Source organism: Marmota marmota, unplaced genomic scaffold (assembly GCF_001458135.2).
Source record: "Marmota marmota marmota unplaced genomic scaffold, marMar, whole genome shotgun sequence".
Classification (NCBI taxonomy): domain Eukaryota; kingdom Metazoa; phylum Chordata; class Mammalia; order Rodentia; family Sciuridae; genus Marmota; species Marmota marmota.
The window spans coordinates 5,901,520-5,920,152 of record NW_026000130.1 but is presented as its reverse complement, the minus strand read 5'-3'; the positions used below and the strand labels follow the sequence as shown (position 1 = coordinate 5,920,152).

The 18,633-nt window shown below is 38.6% G+C and overlaps 1 protein-coding gene across 1 annotated transcript in view; it reads left to right on the top strand.

Moving 5' to 3' along the window:
- The window catches only part of Piwil3 (piwi like RNA-mediated gene silencing 3), a 36,147-nt gene extending 18,379 nt beyond the window's left edge, over nt 1–17,768 (top strand). The window contains exons 10-21 of the mRNA XM_048785025.1: nt 1,322–1,448; nt 1,860–1,977; nt 2,677–2,791; nt 3,586–3,770; nt 7,849–7,924; nt 10,208–10,408; nt 10,535–10,638; nt 12,498–12,568; nt 12,959–13,109; nt 13,753–13,878; nt 16,154–16,301; nt 16,466–17,768. Coding sequence (XP_048640982.1) covers nt 1,322–1,448; nt 1,860–1,977; nt 2,677–2,791; nt 3,586–3,770; nt 7,849–7,924; nt 10,208–10,408; nt 10,535–10,638; nt 12,498–12,568; nt 12,959–13,109; nt 13,753–13,878; nt 16,154–16,301; nt 16,466–16,582 — 1,539 coding nt within the window. The 3' untranslated portion in view covers nt 16,583–17,768. The remainder of the gene's footprint in view (nt 1–1,321; nt 1,449–1,859; nt 1,978–2,676; nt 2,792–3,585; nt 3,771–7,848; nt 7,925–10,207; nt 10,409–10,534; nt 10,639–12,497; nt 12,569–12,958; nt 13,110–13,752; nt 13,879–16,153; nt 16,302–16,465) is intronic.
- The last annotated feature ends 865 nt before the right edge of the window (nt 17,769–18,633 follow it).

The following is an 18,633-nucleotide window of genomic DNA, read 5'->3' as shown; positions in this document are numbered from 1 at the left end:
GGGGGGGTTGGTATTTTGTTTTGTTGTGGCCCTGGGATTGAACCTGGGTCCTTGAGCATGCTAAGTAAGCACTGTACCACAGAGCCCCATCCCCAGCTCAAGTGATCTGTTTTTAAATACTATTTCATCTATATATACAGAGAGAGCACAGGCAGTGTCTAGGTAAAAATGGAGGCAAGGAATCCAGCGAGGAGTTTATTAAAGGGACTCAACGGAAATGGTGGTGTCCTGGCTTGGAGAGGTGAATAGGAATGGGCAGGACTTGTGGATGGTGTGGATCTTATGGGTGCCAGAAAAAGGAGAGAAAAATGGGTGGATGATGGCATCATCCTCTGGGATGGGGGAGCCTGGAAGAAGCTGGCTTGGGTGGGCTGGAGGTATGAGAGGCTCTGATGGAGTGGCAAACTGCAAAATCAGTGAACTCCAAACCATGAGAAAGTTCTAGGACAGGGACATAGGTAAATCCCAGGTGCGTTTTAAATAACTACAGGCCTCTTTAAGGAAAAGACATCTCTCTTCTGTATCAATGTCTTAAGCTAGCCTCCTAGTTTCAATTCTTAAGAAGAATAGTCACAAAAAGCTGAATTTGAGGTTGTCTTCTTCGGAGTGTGGGAACTTTCTTGAAATTCCCAGGTGCTTGAGAAACACCTGATGCCAGAATCCATGTGACAGATTGTCATCAGCCAGGACCTTGCTGATAAGTGATGTGGAAGGCTCTAGCAGGATTGCTATTTTTTTTTTTTCAGGAGGAAAGGCACCACACTATTTGAGAATTGCAGCATCAGTGTAAGAAGTTGTTTGTGACATCTGGTTTTTAAAATGTCTTTTCCTCCTGGAAACAGGAACTATGAGCTTAGGGGAGAAGACTGAGAAGAAATGTTGGATGTAGAAATTTTTAAAGGGGGTCAGGATTTGCCCTTCCCCATTAGTGTGAGTCGTCTTAAAAGTTCTTGGTGTCCGTTAGGAGTTTTCAAGGCAAGGTCAGTGATCACTGTATACTCCTAAGTCTCTCAGCCATCGCTGTGTATAAGGGTAGAGAACAGTACAGTGACCTCAATGTGATGCTTTGTGGGAGCCCAACTCTCTCTCTGCCACGTCTGCTTATAGGAACCATAGCGACGTGGTCCCTGGGACATCAACATTAAGAAAACTTAAAAAGTCCTCTTCATGCTTTCTTAACAGCTAAGGGAAAAGTAATCACCAGCACACCTCCAGGCACCATGTGATCAAAAACACGTGCTTTTGTATCTCTTTATGTCAGGTTTTCTATGTCTTTTTTTTTCTGATAGTCACACCCGTCTTCCTTGCTTCTCTTGAGCAGAAATACAATGAATATATCACTGACTTCAAACAGCCACTCTTGGTCAGCCAAGGAAGATGGAAAAAGGGCCGGAGGCTCATGCCACGTTCACCTATACGTCTGGTCCCTCAGCTGTGCTACCTGACAGGTAATGCTGACTGATGGAGTCTCTGTGGAAGACAACCCAAGTCTTTAAAAGTCAGATTTAGCTGGTGCCGTGGTGCGCACCTATAATCCCAGCAGCACAGGCCAAGGCAGGAGGGTGGCAAATCTGAGGCCAGTTGAGGCAACTTAGTGAAACCCTCCCTAAAAACAAAAAGGGTAGGGATGTAGCTCAGTGGTCGAGCACTTGCCCAGTTCAGTCTCTGAGTTTTTAATACCAGAGAAAAAGTCACTGATTGAATTATGATGTAGAAATAGTCTTTTTGCAGAAGCCTATGACCCAGAATTGCAACCCCTAAGTTGGTCAGGTGTGGTTCCCACTACCTCCACTACCTAGGTCTTCTCTAATATAAATTTATTCTTGCTTGTGTAGCTGTATTTTAATCTTTTTTTAAAGGTCTAACAGGTACCATACAAAGAGGATCTTCAATAATGAGAGAATTGTCTGCAAAAATGAGACCAGGTCCCATGAACAGGTCAAGGGTATTGAAGGAGTTCAGGGACTCTCTACAAGTGTAAGTGCTAATTTTCTGACTGTGCTTGTGCTTGAGTGTCGTGTGCACTGAGTTTGAGCTCTGTGTGTATATCCCTTGACATCTCAGATTGTTAAAAAATGACTATTGCAGAAAAAAATGCTATTCTTTGGGGGAGAGGGGGAGCAATTCCAGTTTTTCTGATTGGGCAATGTTGGAGGACCAAGATACAGGAATAATGAAAGGGGCTCTAAATTGCCTATGGAAATGTGAGTCCAGGGGCAAGATTATTTCAGAGTTCTATCTGCAGTATTGTTAAGTTCCAGCTGCTTGCCCCTTGCTTGACCAATTAAGTTGACAGCTAAGGAGTTGAGGCAAGGCAAATGACTTTATTCAAAGAGTGGCTCAGTGAGAAGAAAGAGGGAATTCTCTGCCCAAAGCCCTTCCTCTTAGGAAGCTGATCTCGGGGGGCTTATGTTAGTGATTGACGGGTGTTCCCAGACAGTCAGGCGTCCTGCAGCAGGAAGGCTGAATAATGGATATCCAAATCGTGATGTTTTCCAGTTTCTAAAATCTCAACTCCCACCATGAACAGAAACGCCTCCACTGCTGAATTTCAATATTTCAACCCTGAGAACAGGCAGTAATGGATTCAAGGAAAATGGTCCTGATTTGCATATATCTAATTGCCATTGCTTATTTTCCTTGATCTGATCACAATGGGAATATTTATATTTTCAGAGACCAGAATGCACAAAGAGAACTTAGTCGCTGGAGTTTTGTGCTTGATCCAGACTTTTTGTCTATCTCAGGAAGAACTTTGAAAGAAGAAAGAATCTTCCAACATAAAGATTCAGTAAGATGAATTGTCAGGATTTGCATGTCATGGTGGAGTCAAATAGAGTAATACACAAAGGAACCAACTCAGCCATGTTTATAGCTATGCCTGTTGCTCTTCTCAGTACACCTATTCTTTCAGTGAGATGACAGGAAACACTGCATAAGGATATGTGTGAAGCACTTGGCTATAGTGAGCTCTCTCATCTCTTTATCTAAATCTGTGGACATTTGCTCCTGGCAGTTGGAAGACTGATCTTCCAAGTATATTCTTAAGGACCAGATACATAGAATCGAAATGATGCAGAGGAACCTGTAATAAAGGAAAAGACTGACGTTTTAATAGTATTAGAGCAAAGAAGGATTAATGAATCCGGCAGCACTCGGAACCAGAAGAGGTTCAGAGTTTCATGGCAGCAGTGTGGGCAGTGAGCTGCCACAGGCTGATGTAGAAGTACAATGAAAACGATATATTTGACTGGAGTCAAAAGACCCTACATAGATGTTGGTTGGCAGTTTCTGGTTGGTAAATTTCCTAGTTTCATTTTACTTTTTACATTAGGTCTCCACGTACCTCTGAGGAAACTGAGATCCTGGAATCATCTTAGTCTAATGAACTCTCAACTAAAACTTCATGACACCCAAGATAGAATCCAAGTTCTGCTAATCTAGATCTTAAATATGTGATCCACACATTATTTAAGCTAAGAATTGAGAGATTTCAATAGAAATTGCACAGATATACAATGGAAATGCCCTTGGATAATGTTGATGTCGAAAAAAAGTGATTTATGTCTTATCATTCTTTTCTAGTTTGAGGCTGATCCACCAGCAGACTGGTTAAAAGGATCAAAAAGTACATCCTTACTTAGAGCGGTGTCACTGAAACATTGGGTGATACTTCATACTAGGAACTGTGTTTCTGAGGCCAAGATCTTAGAGGAGAATCTAAACTCGGTCACCCCTGCCATGGGCATTACATTAGAAAAAGCAAAAATGTAAGTAGAGTGGCAATTTCCAATTTAGAAATCGGTTGTTAACAATCTGAAAGAGTCTCTGAGATATCAACTGGGAGGAATCATTTTCTTTATCAAAACTCTGAAACCCTGTAAGTAAATGTTAATTTCTTAGTCAACAAACACTAGAACAGACTTTTGTGACATGGTTTATGGCTGTTAGGATACATGTTGAGGAAGACATGGGAATGAGCAACTTGGTGTGAATGGATGGGGAATACTTTTTAAATTTGTTTACTTATACATGACAGGAGAATGTATTTTGGCAGAATATACATACATAGAGTTTAACTTATTCTATTTAGGATCCTACTCTTGTGGTTGTACACGAGGTGAAGTTACACTGGTCATGTATACAAATACAAGGCTAGCAAAGTGACGACTGATTAAATTGTACTGTCTTCCCCCACCCACCCCTTTGTTTGCTTTTGTCTAATCCAATGGGTTATTGTTATTCCCCTCCCCAGCCTCCTTTGTTTGGGTTAGCATCCACAAAGCAGAGAGAACATTCAGCTTTTGGTTTGGGGGATTGGCTTATTTCACTTAGCATGATAGTCTCCAGTTCTGGATGGGGACTGTTGAGAACTAGGTCCCACTGGATGCAGTGGCACAGCATGTAATCCTTGTGGGCAGGAAGCTGAGGCAGGAGACTCACAAGTTCAAAGTCAGCCTCAGAAACTTAGTGAGCCTCTGAGCAACTTAGCAAGATCCTGTCTCTAAATAAAATATAAAAAGGGCTGGGCCTGTGGCTCAGGGGTTTAATGCCCCTGGGTTCAATCCCCAGTACAAAAAAAAGAACAACAAGGGGCTGGGGTTGTGGCTCATTGTTAGTTCTTGTCTTGCATGTATGGGGCACTGGGTTTGATCCTCAGCACCAAATAAAAATATATAGATGAAATAAAGGTATTGTATCCATCTACAACTTTAAAAAAGTTTTTAAAAAGAACCAAGGTCCCAATCATGTTTCTAAAAATTGAACTTATTTTTAAATGGTTTAATCTTTTTGTAGCAATTTTGGGTTCACAGAAAAATGGAGAATGTATGGAGACTTCCCATGTACTCCCTACCTCCTCCATTATCAATATCTCCCACTAAAGCAGTGCATTTAAAATAATTGATGAAACTATATTAATAAACCTATATTAATCCATTACAATTGCTCAATCTATAGTTTACATTGTACAAAATCAAGAATGAAATTCATTCTATGGATTTGGACAAATGTATGTGACATATATCCACCATTACAATACCAAGCAGAGTAGTCTCAACTAATTTTTTTTCACTATGTCCATAGTTTTCACTTTTCCAGAATTTCATACAGTTGAAGCATATAGTATGTAGATTTTTCAGATTAGCTTCTTTCAGTTAGTAATAATGTACTTAAAGTTCTTCTTGATAGCTCATGTCTTTTTAGTGCTAAATGTTATTATGTTGTCTAGATGTACCACAGTTTTTTTTCACTCCCCTACTGAAGGACATCTTGTTTTCTTCCCAGGTTTGACAGTTATGCATAAAGCTGCTCTAAATATTTATGTGCCAGTTTTTGTGTGGACACAAGTGTTTAACAACTTTGGATAGATACCGGGAAACAATTACTGGATCATATCATAAAAAAGTGTTAGTTTTTAACAAACCACCAACTGTTTTCCAAAGTGTCAGTACCTTTTGCATTCCCCTTGGCAATGATCAGAGTTCCTACTGCTCCAATTTCTCACCAGCATTTGGTGTTACAGGTGTTCTGGGATCAGGTGATTCTAGGGTGACATTGACTCTGTTGTTTATATTTGCATTTTCTCAATAGCATAATATGGAGCATCTTTTCACATGCTTATTTGTTATATCTTTCCATATTTATCTTCCTTGGTGAGGTCTTATATGTTTGGCTCATTTTAAAATCAGCTTGTTTTCTTATTGGTGAATTGTAAGAGTGCTTGGTATATTTGAGATAACAGCTCTTAGTTAGATGTCTTTTGCAAATATTTTGTTTTAATCTGTGGCTTGTCTTCTCATCTCTTGACAGTTTCCTTCACAAGGCACAAGTTTTTAATTTTAATGAAGTCTTACTAATCTATTTCTTTTTTTTCATGAATTTTGCCCTTGATGTTGTATCAAGTTGTTGTCATAACCAAGGTCATGGAAATTTTCTCCTATAAAACTTTAGGAGTTTTTAATTTTGAGGTTGTACATTTAGGTCTGTGATCCATTTTTGCATTAGTTTTGGGAAGGGTGTAAGGTCTGTGTCTAGACTGATTTTCTTTCTGGCATATGGATGTCTGTTTGTTCCAGGATCATCTGTTGAAAAGATTCCTTATTGTTTTGGTTTTGTTCCTCTGTCTGATTATTGACCTGAGTCTATTTCTGGCTATATAATTTCCATTGACCAATTTGTCTATGCCGTCCCCAAAACCACACACTGTCTTCATTACTGTAGGTTTCTATTAAGTCTTGATGTTGGATAGGTCATTCCTCCACCTTTGTTCTTTTTCAATATTGTATTGGTTAGCTGTGATGCTCCAATTTAAAAAAAAATGTGGAAAGAGAAAAAAAATTGTTGGTTATAGTGGGTCTTTTGCTTCTCATAAGTTTTAAAAATTAGTTTGCCAATATTCACAAAATTATTCACTGATTTTTGATTAGCATTGCATCAACTATAAGTTGAGTCTATCTATGAACATGGAATACTGTTCCATTTTATTATTTATTTATTTATTTATTGGGATTTTAGTTTCCCTTACGTAGGTTTTAGGCATATTTTGTCAGATTTATACCTAAGTATTTCATTTTGAGGTGTGAATATTGTTGTTTTTTCATTTAAAATTCTGCTTTTGTTGCTGGTATTTTTTTAAAAAAGCATTTAGCTCTTATATATTAAGCCTTGTATCCTGAAACCTTACTGTAACCTCTTATTCATTTCAGGATTTTGTTGATTCAGATTTTCTTCACAGATATCATCTACAAAAAGAGGTTTATTGCTTTGACTTTCTTCTATAATCACATTAGTAAGAAACTTTGAGTAAAATGTTAAAGGAGTTTTATGTGTGGGGACACATCTGATTTTTAAAAGTTTTTTTTAATCAATCCTTTTAGTTATGAAAAATTGTGCTCAATTTCTGATCTGAGAGTTTTGTCTGATGTTTGCTGTCTCTCTCTTGATTGTGCTTTTGCATTTTGGTGTGCCTTGTAATTTTTCCTTGATGGCTGGATATGATGCTTTGGGTCAGTGTGTGCTGTAAATGGTCATGTGGTAGTAAGTTAAAGGGAAACTAGACTCCTATAATGAGGTGTCATTCTGTGGTGAGGTTGAGCCTGTGGATTGTGGATTTCACAGGTGCTTAAGTTCTTCTCTCCTTGGTCAGGCAGGACCAGATGGCTAGAGTGTGCTAGAGTTGCTATTTCCCTTATCTCATGCAGATTAGCTGATAATTCCCCAAAAGATCAGGCTCTGGTAACTGGTTTTCCCTGCAGGCCAGCCTTGCTGGGAAGAGTTTTCTAAAATATTTCAGAAGGATTCTTCTTCCCCTCCTCTTTTGGAATCACCAGGGGATTTTTCTGATATTTTAGAGAACCTGGTTGATCTCCTAGAAGTGAGTCTTCCAAATTACGGGGTCCTCCCTGGGCCTGGGTACACCTGCAGTTTTTTTAATTTTCCCCAGTTGTCCACACTGAGCATCCACCAATTTCAATAAATTGTCAATGACAATTTAGGTCTCTGCTTTGTCTTGGGCCTGTTTGCTCTGAGCCTCTTGGGCAAGCCCTGACTCTTGGGATCACCTGTGTTTTTTCCTTGGGGGCAGCCATTTGCCCTGTGTCCTCACCTCTCTTAGGGATCCTAGAATGATTTTTTTTTTCAGTCTATTTAGCTTTTTACTTCTGATGACCAAATGGTGACATCCCAGCTCATTACAAAGGAAACCAGACCTACAAATTAGTTTGAAAAACAACTAAAATGGAAATCTTGACATTTTTATCATGGCTTATTTTTATTCATTGCATGAAATATTTGTTGTGTTTCACTATTCATTTCCACTGGAGGATTGATGATATGTTTATTTTCTAGGAGAGAAGTACCTGGTAACACTATCTCTAGTTATATAGACATTTTAAAGACGCTTATCGAAGATGGCCCAGAAATGGTAAGTGTCTAGTTGGTGTGTGTTCTTTAGTTCTAAATCTGCATTTACATGTACTTTAAAATTTAGAAGGCTGCCCATGTTCCCCTAAACTAACCAACAAATGCCAATGTATCTCTAGAGTGTAGCTGAATGTGCACTATCAGGGCTTAGCTATTCCTTTTGCTAATGTTCTCAGGCTTTTTTTTAATAGTCTTATACTTGGACATTTACATTTTTCCAGTTTTCAATTATTTTGTTAAAATATTTATTTTTTAGTTGTAGTTGGACACAATATCTTCATTTTATTTTTATGGGGTGCTGAGGATCGAACCCAGGGCCTTGCACGTGCTAGGCGAGCGTTCTACTGCTAAGCCACAATCCTAGCCCCTTCTCAGGCTTTTGAATTTGGAATTATTTTATAAAGTGATATGACATATAAATTTAATGTAAATGGGTTATAAAAATCATCATGATTTTCATCTCCAGTTATGATCTAAGTAAATGTTTATTTAGTATAGTATTTCTTCTAGCTCGAGTCCTTCCTCTTGTTCAATGATTCTTCCATCCATTGTTTTAGACCAAGTTGTCATTACCTGGTGTCTGAGTTACTACAGAAATATCCCATCTTTCTCTCTTCCTTGAATTCTTTTCCTTAATTCATCTTGCATCCTCCTCCTTCCCTCAGGATGATCTTTGACCAGGGAGGCTTTCTTAATCATGAGGCCAGTATGTTTTTCTTCCTTTTATATGAAGCCTAGACTTTCTTTTTTTAATTGCTGTAGGGAATCTTGGGAGGCAAACACCTTTTCTGAGCCAATATCCATTTTCAAATGAAATGTCTTAGCTCTTCAGAAAAAGAGGTAAATCAATAGAGATATATATTTATTGGATACCACATGTTTTAAAGTATGTTTCCATTGTGGAATGGTTAATTCTAGCTAATTAACATGCATTACCTAATAGTTGTGTCGATGGTGAGAACACTTAATATCTACTCTCGTGACATTTTTTTCAAGAATATTATATACACCATTAACTATAGTCAACGTGCTGCCTGCTAGATTTCTGGAACTCATTCCTTCTACCTAACTATAATTATGTGTTATTTGACCAACACCCCTACAGGCTCCCCATTCTTGGTAACCAACCCCACCTGTGGTAAACACTGTCCTACTTTCCACTTCTGAGATCAACATTTTTAGATTACACACACAAGTTTATATGATGCTTTTTGTTTCTGTACCTGGCTTATTTCATTTAATATCCTCCAGGTTCATCCGTGGTATCACAAATGACCAGATTTCCCTCTCTTTATAGTGAGTAGCATTCACTATGTGTATATATACTACTTTCTTTGACCATTCATCTCTTGGACATGTTAGTTGATGCCATATCTTGGCTATTGTGAATAGCGCTGAGTAAGCATAGGAGCACAGATACTTCTTTCATGAACTTGTTTCCTTTACATATATACCCAGCATGGGATCATTGGATCAAAGGGCAGTTCTGCTTTTAGTTTTCATGGAACTTCCCCTCTGTCTCCAATGATAGACTGTACTAGTTGACATTCCCACTGGCAGAGTGCAAGGGTGCCCTACTCCACACCTTTGATCACAGTCATCCTCAATGGAGTGAGGTGATGCCTCATATGACTTTGATCTGCATTTCCCTGATGATTAGTCATGTTGAACACATACCATGTACACCTGTGAAACATGCATAAATACATACACAAAATCTTATGCCTGCATTTTAGGATTTTAGTTGTAAGACAGAAAAATATTTGTCTAATCCACTGACTAATCCATTTGTCTAATCTCTCTCAATTTGGATTTGCTCATTTCCTCATAATTAGATTCAAGTCATGCATTCTTGCAAAATACCATAGATGTGGTAGTGGGTTTTTCTCAATCCATGATATCAGGAAGCACAGGATGTTGATTTAAATGAACTGGGACAAGTAGAGTACCTAGCAAGTACCCTATCTATAAAGATCATCCTGCAAATGGTGGCTTTCCTGATCCTGGTATCCTTCTGTGGACACTTTCAACCCATCCTTGTTAACTTCACCCTAAATTCTTGGAAATCGAGTCAATGGAACAAAGGATTTTTAAAGCTTAAGCATTGGATGCACACTGCCCAGTTTGCCAATTCTGCAGCCTTTTCCTTGTGATGTGATTCTACACTCTCTACTTCCTTAGACTTAGTCACTTAGTAGACTCTAGTTAGTGTTCTGCCTTGAAATGGCTTTCATTTCTCTTATCATTACTGTCTTAAAGAGTTTCATGTCTGCTTGCTTTTAAGGTGGTTTGCATATTGCCTGATGATAGGAAAAACAGGTATGATGAAATAAAAAAATACTTGTGTGTTAAATCTCCAATTCCAAGCCAGTGTGTGGTGGCACATACCCTGACTAAAACCTGGACATTAAAAACCATGGTCGTAAAGATTGCCCAGCAGATGAATTGCAAGATGGGAGGAGCCCTCTGGAAGGTGGAGACAGGAGTATGTAGGATTTCATTACCTTCTCTTTTATTTGTGAATAGTGAAATTTAAGAGTCTGTTTTTTAATCTAACCATTAAGTTTTGTTCATACTGTTCTAAATTTACTTTTTTTTATTAAAAAAAAAGTTGAAAAAGACAATGTTCGTCGGTATTGATTGTTTCCACGATATTGTAAGTCGTCAGAAGTCAATTGCAGGATTTGTGGCAAGCACCGATGAGGAATTAACCAAGTGAGTAAGCTTTGGTAGACACTTGATTGGTAGCTGTCTATGCACCCAACCAAAGAGGTGACCTGACTCATACTTATTGGGAGTTCGGACGAGTAGTTCTTAGCCATGAGCTGTCCCAATTTTCTGGCAAAATTATGCTCCCAAAATATTTTGCATGAATGGTTGAGTTCGTGGGGGGTTTTTTTGTTTGTTTTTCATCTGACAGAGCAAAAAGTAGCAGATGACAATAACTGCTTATATTTAGTTCTTTGGGTGAGACTCTGAAATCATGAGATAGAAATTAAAATCTCAGCTGAGCCACATTCTCCTCTTCAGGCTCTCGTGGGTGTGGCAGAGGCCATTTCCTAGTGGTGCTAGCACAGAGGTCCCGATGCTTTGCTGGCTGTCAGTTGCAGGCCAGTCTAGCCTCTTAGAGGTCGTGCACATTCCTTTCCACATGCCCCCCCCATCTTCCAACCAGAGGCCTGGAGGTATAGAATCTTGGCTTCTTCAGGCCTTTCTATGTAATGTACCCACAAAAGGAGATGTGCATCTGTATTTCCACAACACCCCTTTTCTTCTGGAGCCATTTCCCCCCCCCCATCCTTAGAGTAGAAAACACACCACACCTTAAAATGAGTTTGTAGCCCTTGTGTATTACGTGATATGTGGCCCTCAGATTACCCCTGCCCCCATGATTGATGTTTGTGGCCCACTAGAGGATGATCCATCCTCACTTCCACAGATGACATCATTTCCCCCAGTGATTCTCTATTTCCACACAGTAACATCTTATACTGCTTTTTCTTTGAATTAGAAAATGTTGCGATAATGGGAAGACAGTGTCACTCAGTGGACATTCTGAAGTAATTTCTAGATTTAAATACTGGCAGTACAGCAGGGAAAACGGAGAACCAAATGCTGATGGTAACTCATGGAGGTTAATAAAGAGGCAGACAAATAAGTAGAGCACATAATGTCAGGTGGTCAGGTGAGCTCCTTCTGAAGTAAACAGTAAAGAGATAGCAACTTGAGACATTTTATGAATTTTTTTGTGGGTGGGTGGTAACAGGGGTTGATCACAGCCACTGAGTCGCATCCTCAGCCCTATTTTGTATTTTATTTAGAGACAGGGTCTCACTGAGTTACTTAGCACCTCGCTTTTGCTAAGATGGCTTTATACCCATGATCCTCCTACCTCAGCCTCCTGAGCCACTTGGATTACAGGTGTACACCACAGTGCCCAGCCATTTTGATTTTACTGGACATGTTGAAGTTGTCATAATAGCTGTCAGTCTTGCAAATCAAATTGCTTCCTCAGATTATTATTATGGGTGAGCCCTTTGCCTAAGACATTGACCCCCAAAGCAGAAATCTCCAGGAGAAGAGTTTTCACTTGGTCACATTCCCCAGCAGATGAAACTAGAGTAGTCATGTATGTGGACAACATGAGTAATGTTTTAAAATGATTTTTTAGTTGCAGATGGGCATAATACCTTTATTTTTAGGTGGTGCTGAGGATCAAACCCAGTGCCTCACAATTGCTGGGCAAGTGCTGTACAACTGAGCCACAACCTCAGCCCCAAAATGAGTAATTCATAATAATTTTAACAGTTCTTGTTTGTGTGTATTCAAAAACCCTTATAAGATGCCTAAGATATCAAGAGACTAATACTTGATCATTGTAGATATGTGAAGGGATTGATCCTTAATTGGATCCTTTGGCTACTGGTGTGTGTGTGTGTGTGTGTGTGTGTGTGCGCGCGCGCGCGCGCGCCCGCATATATACACATGTATATATTCTTGTCATAGATTAACTCAGAATCCAAATGATGAAATTCTAAGATTCCAGTTAATTCATTTTTTTTTTCTGAAAATAGGTGGTACTCTCAATGTATCTTCCAGGCACCAGGAGAGGAGCTTGTGGATGGACTGAAGAACTGTTTGCAAGGTCAGCCTTGGGGTTGGTGTACCATCGTTCTACATCAGTAGTTCTTCACAAGTGGAGATAGTGCCCCCAGAGACCAGTCATTCATGACCGAAAACACTTTTTTGTTGCCACACTGGGATGATGGTTTGCTGGCATGTAGTCCAGCAGGTAGAGACCAGAAATGCTGCAAAACACCCCATTGTGTATGACATGACCACCCACACCCATACCACTCAAATTTCAATGGTACTTGTTATTGAGAACCCCTGGACTATTCTGAAGTTGGAGTCTGTGAGCGAAACTGTCCTGAAAGCTACAGTGTTGAAAGGTGAACCCTGACATTGTCAAAAAGAGCAGAAGCCAGTTTGTCCCAAGTTGAGGTGTGCTTACATGTTTCTGGGTTCCTTTCAGGTGCCTTGAATTCCTGGCTTAGAAATGTACCACATGCACCAGAATCTATTGTGGTCTATCGGGATGGAGTGGGAGATGGTCAGCTTCAGGCCTTGCTTGACCATGAAATATCTGAGCTCGTGAGCTACCTAGAAAATGAGTGCCCATATAGGTGAGTACATAAATTGTCCAGTTCAGATAATGTAAGAAAAAGCTGTTCTCGGGAAGGAAAAAAAAAAATCTAAGGGACATGTGAAGAGAAAAAAAGGGGCTTGGTTCACACAGTGGGCTTCAGTGGCTGGGTGGGCAGTTAACAGCCCCAGCCCTTTGACTTTGTGGTTCACACGGAGTCAGGGTGCAGAGTGTGGTGGCAGCCTGTTTCCCTTCATGGAGCACTGTGTGGAGTGCTCATCTGCCTTACAGGTTCACAGATGTCCATGAGCACTTGGTCCATGGCTCTCAGATGTCACTCCTTTGATCCTGGAGTTTTTAAGTCTCTGTGCTGGGGCTCCCTCCTAGCTGTGTCCGCAGCCTCTTCTGATTGGGGGGCCTGCTGCCCAGCAGAGACAGCAAGACTGGTTCTGAGGTTCAGAGGAAGGGTCCCTTCACCTAGGATGTGGGTGGCTCTAAAGAGACTCCTCCTCTTCTACTGCCCCACTTGGGTACATGCAACCAAGTGTTTAAACTGGGCTGTATGGAGGGGGGGCTGCTGTCCACAGGCTTTTAAATAGGTCCTAAGCGTGTGAGGTTCTAGCACCCTGAATGCTTCTGAGATGAGATTGAGTAAACATCCTAATTTATCCTAATTTTTCAAGTATCAAGTTAACTTTCATTGTGGTGAAGAAACGAATAAACACCAGGTTTTTTCTTAAACACAATCGAAGACTTGGAAATCCAGCTCCAGGAACTGTTGTTGACATGATGGTAACCAGGGAGCAATGGTAAGAGGGTTTTACTTTTATATCTGCATCTATAACGTTCTCAGTTCACCTTGGCAAAATCCCTTCATCCAAGTAACTTCACCTTAGAAGCATTTTCTCATGCTTGACAACTAATTTGATCTATATATTTTTTCACACTTGGCCAGGGACTCTTCATTTGGATTTAGAAATTGTGATTGGTCTTATGGTTAAGTTTCTTGAGTATTTTTTGTCTGTGGCAAAATAAAAGTAATTTTATTGTGGCCTAAAATGCCTTCATTTAAAGTCGTAAATGGGCTGGGGCTCAGTGGTAGAGCGCTTGCCTAGCATGCATGAGGCACTGGGTTTGAGCCTCAGCAGCACATAAAAATGAATAAATGAAATAAAGGTATTGTGTCCATCTACAACTAAAAAAATTTTTTTAAAGAATAGCAAATTGTGTTTGACAGCTGGGAGTTGTCACAAATCAAATATGAAATATGCCCTATGAGAATGTCTATTTAAGTAATAACCTGAAGAGGTTTTCAGCTTTTAAAAATGTCTTGATGCTTTTAAAGGGGGCAATATTAAAAAAAAAGTTTCTCTTATGACACTTATCCTGTAAGAACATGGACAAATAATACATTATAAAGTAATATTGGATAAGCCACAAAATAGTTTTATATTGTCAGCTCTATTATCCTTTTATATTGTCAGCTCTATTATCCATGAACATCTGCAATAAATCGGAGCAGTCACTTATGAATTCTTTTCATGTAAGGAAGCAACCCACCATGAGTGAGAATCAGCAGACAAAATGACAACAGGATCAGACATCCAAAACTTTTAGACAATGAAATGATTGCAATCATTCCATAGTAAAGTATGCTTAAAAGGGAAGATGGAATGAAGTCATGGAATAAAAGTCATAAGAAAAGTAACTAAGAAATGTTGAATTAAAAGGTCGATTTGGACTTGGATAGTTAACAATGATAAACTTTACAAAAATAAAGAAATTGGAGGAAGTATCAAAGTGAAGTTTACCTGGAAAGAAAATGGTTAATTAGAAAATACATTAAGTATCCATGATGCAGTAGTGAGCCTTAAAATATGGAAGCTAAGAAAGAAATGCTCAGGAAATTGAGGCAAAATAAGACTTGCTGTATATCAAATAGAAGGTTCTATAGGAAAAACATGGGTAGAAGTAATAAGCAAAGACAGACTGAGATTCTGAATCTTCATGTTTGAAAATAATAAAATCTGAGCAACAATAAAAATGAGTCTCCATTTAGTTGAAATTTAAGAACAGCAAGAATAAGAAATTTTAAAAGCAGTCAGAAGAATACTATTATTTATATTTATAAACAATAATTATTCAGTACCAGTAATAGAAACAATAGTGATATTGTATCTTCAAACTGCCTCCAAAATATCAAACTAGAATTTGATAGCCCCCTAAGCTATCAACAAGCGTACCTAAAATACAAACATGCTTAGGTAAACATATGGTGTCCACATGAGCAGATCTACCCAGCTCTCGCTGAAAGCCTTGACTTCATAAGTAATGAATAACTGCTAGGTATATTAAAACATCGTAGAGTTCCATTCTTATGGATGTCTGTGTGTGTTTTTTTAAATAGTAGATCTATAAAACTATAATCATATTTAATTAAAACATTTTAAGGTTCTCAGTTACTGGGGAAAACAAGAGCTTCTGGTTAACTTTAGATGTAGATGTTTCATTTCCATAATTGAGTTATATGAAATTGGAATGGGAAATAAAACATATGAATAGAGGGAAGAAATGAAATTACATTAAGGAAGGGCAGAAACATTGATCAATATAGTCTAGTACAGGAAAGAACTAATTCAAAAGGCAAAAGTATAATAAAGCATTACATAGGACTGTACACATAAAAATAAAATTCAGTATTTACAACAAATGGAAATAGGTTAACCTTGCCAGTTGTGTCATTTACAGAAGCCTGTATCCCCGGCCCAAGAAGCCTCATCTTTAAATTTCTGCATCTAATTACCTATTGCCACCCAATGTGCCAATTCTGTTTCTTTTCCTGGGCATCAGTACCTACATTTCAAGTTTCCATCTCAGGAAAGTTATTATCTACCTGACCTTAATGGTCCTTTATGGACTTGCTTTATCAAATCATTGTTAGTTAGACAGGCTTCTAAATTGAAAGGAAACTCTGTCTATAGAACAGATTTCTGTAAATTAGTAAATGAAATATTTTCATCTGATACTAGGGTTATCATATTCTACTCTAAAATAAGCAGAGACCCCCGTGTTCTGTAATTGCAGGTATGACTTTTACATTGTAAGTCAGTCTTCTACAGTTGGTACTGTGACTCCCACTCATTATAATGTTATCTATGACACCGTCTGCTTGGACCCGGATACAGTCCAGCGTTTAACTTACAAACTGTGCCACATGTACTACAATTTGCCAGTGAGTATTTTATTGTGATTTCCCTTCAAATCTGTAAAATGTGTTGTTCAAAACTGAGCAACTTTTCAACCTCTGAATTGATATCTATGACAATGTAAACTTAGAGATAGTAAATGTCTATTTGAGTGTAAAGTAAAAAAATATTTTTTTTCTTTCTACTAAAGGGCATCATCCGAGTTCCTGCTCCTTGCCACTATGCCCATAAACTGGCTTACCTTGTGGGCCAGAGTCTTCACGATCAGCCAAGTAGCTTACTAGCTAACTCTCTCTATTACCTTTGAGCTGCAGAAGATGTGATATTAAACCACAATTCGTACATTAAAAAAATTTTTTTTGAAGCTGGATATCTGAAATAGATTCATAGCTAAATTGTAATCATTTTTTATTGCACATGGGAGAATGTTGAACAGCATCAGAGATGGCAAAGAAGAAAACCAAACCAATATCTAGCAGAAAGAAATTTAGAAATATTAACTCTGGTATTTGGGATTGCTTATTAAACCACAAATTCCACAGGAGACAATTGAGAGAGAAGTTGAATTTATGTTGACAGATTGATGGGTCCAAATCGGTGGTGCTTTCTACTTAAAATACTACCCCTGACTTGACCCAAGGCTGCCTTTCCAGCCTGCAAAGAACTGACAGAGGATTGTCTTGCAATTTCCCTTTCAAATGTTGCAAAGCTTAAGTAATTAAATGTGCCCAAACACTGTGCGTTCCAAGTGGTGTGCTGATAATTGAAAAGAAGGGGGCATTAGTCATCTATGGATTATATCTTTGAACAGATGTCTATTTGGAGAGGTAATAGAGAACCTGGTGATTTAAATTGGCAATTTGGGAACATGGACAGCTTTTGCCACTTCTACCACAAAGGATATTAACATCTCTTAGCCTTTCTTTTGCTTGCTGTCCCAGCGTGATGCCATATTAACTGCACCATCATCAGAGTTTTCAATCTGTTGTTTAACCTTACCAATGAGGGCACATGCTTTCTCGGGAACCACACAGGTTACTCTTTCCACTTAACAGGATTCTTTGAATAGACTCAGGAAAACAAATGTATGAGAACTTTATTTTCTCGTACTTCTTTAAACACAATGGTACTTGGGCAAGGCAGGGTGGGCAGAGATTAGTTTCAAATATAACAGAAGGTATGCTAGGAAATAACTTGCTTTAATTATATGGTAATTGATTTTGTTTTGCGATTTGTGCCTGTCTTATTAAAAATAATTATTTAAGAAAATTTTTTGTAGTATAGGTGAAATTCTAGTGAGATACACAGCCAACCATGATAGAGGAGATAGGCCCATAATTAAACAAGGGCTAAGGCAAATGTTCTTTTTTTGAAGTTAGAATTTGGTTTATGTTGTTTCTAGAAATCTAAAAGATTAATTTGGAAAGAGTAGAACACTGCTATTAATTTATAGGAAAAAGTTTGCATATATACAAATGTCATTCCTAATGCTATTAAACTTAAAATGATATCAATAAAGCTATTCAGATTAAAGTCATTGAGTACCTTAATATGTTCTGATTAAATTGTTGCTTTTCTAAGGTGAATGGAAATATTACTGAAACTGGGGCATATCTCATTTCACTAGCCTATTAGTCTTTTATAAAACTGTGTGAAATGCAAGTTGGGCATGCTGGTATATGCCCAGTTACTCTGGAGCCCAAGCAGGATTGCAAATTTGAGGCCAGCGTAGGAAATTTAATGAGATCTTGTCATAAAAATATAAAAGGGCTGGGGATGTAGCTCAATAGTAGAGCCCCTCTGACTTCAAATCCCTAGTATTGGCAGGGGGGAACATTAGGTGAAGGAAGTTGGGTATTCAGTATGTGCAAAAAGGAAATCTTACCATTCCAAAGGCTTATAAAAATTTCTGTAAATGTGTCATACACATCAATGTCTGTTTTACATTGCTGAGAAGGGGCTGGAGAGTGCAAATTAAAGGCCTATCAGGAATGCATCCTGTGTAGCAATACAATAATAACTTAGGAGAAAATGCACTTCCTAATTCTGGCAATAGTGAATAACATACAGTTGGCACCCCAGATCTGTGAGTTCTGCATCTGTGGTTCAGACAACCTCAGACTGAAAATAAGTTGGGGGGGGGGGGAAGGCATCCTCTGTACAGAACATGAACAGACTTAAGAATTCTTTGTCAGTAGAACCAAAATAATCCAATATAATTGTTTATTTACACTGTATTTGGTATTTGTAATCTGGAGGTAAAATATACGAAGAAAAGGTTATATGCAAATTAACACTTTTATATAAGAGACTGAGCATCTGCAAATTTTTGTGTCCTGGGAGATCTTGGATCCAATC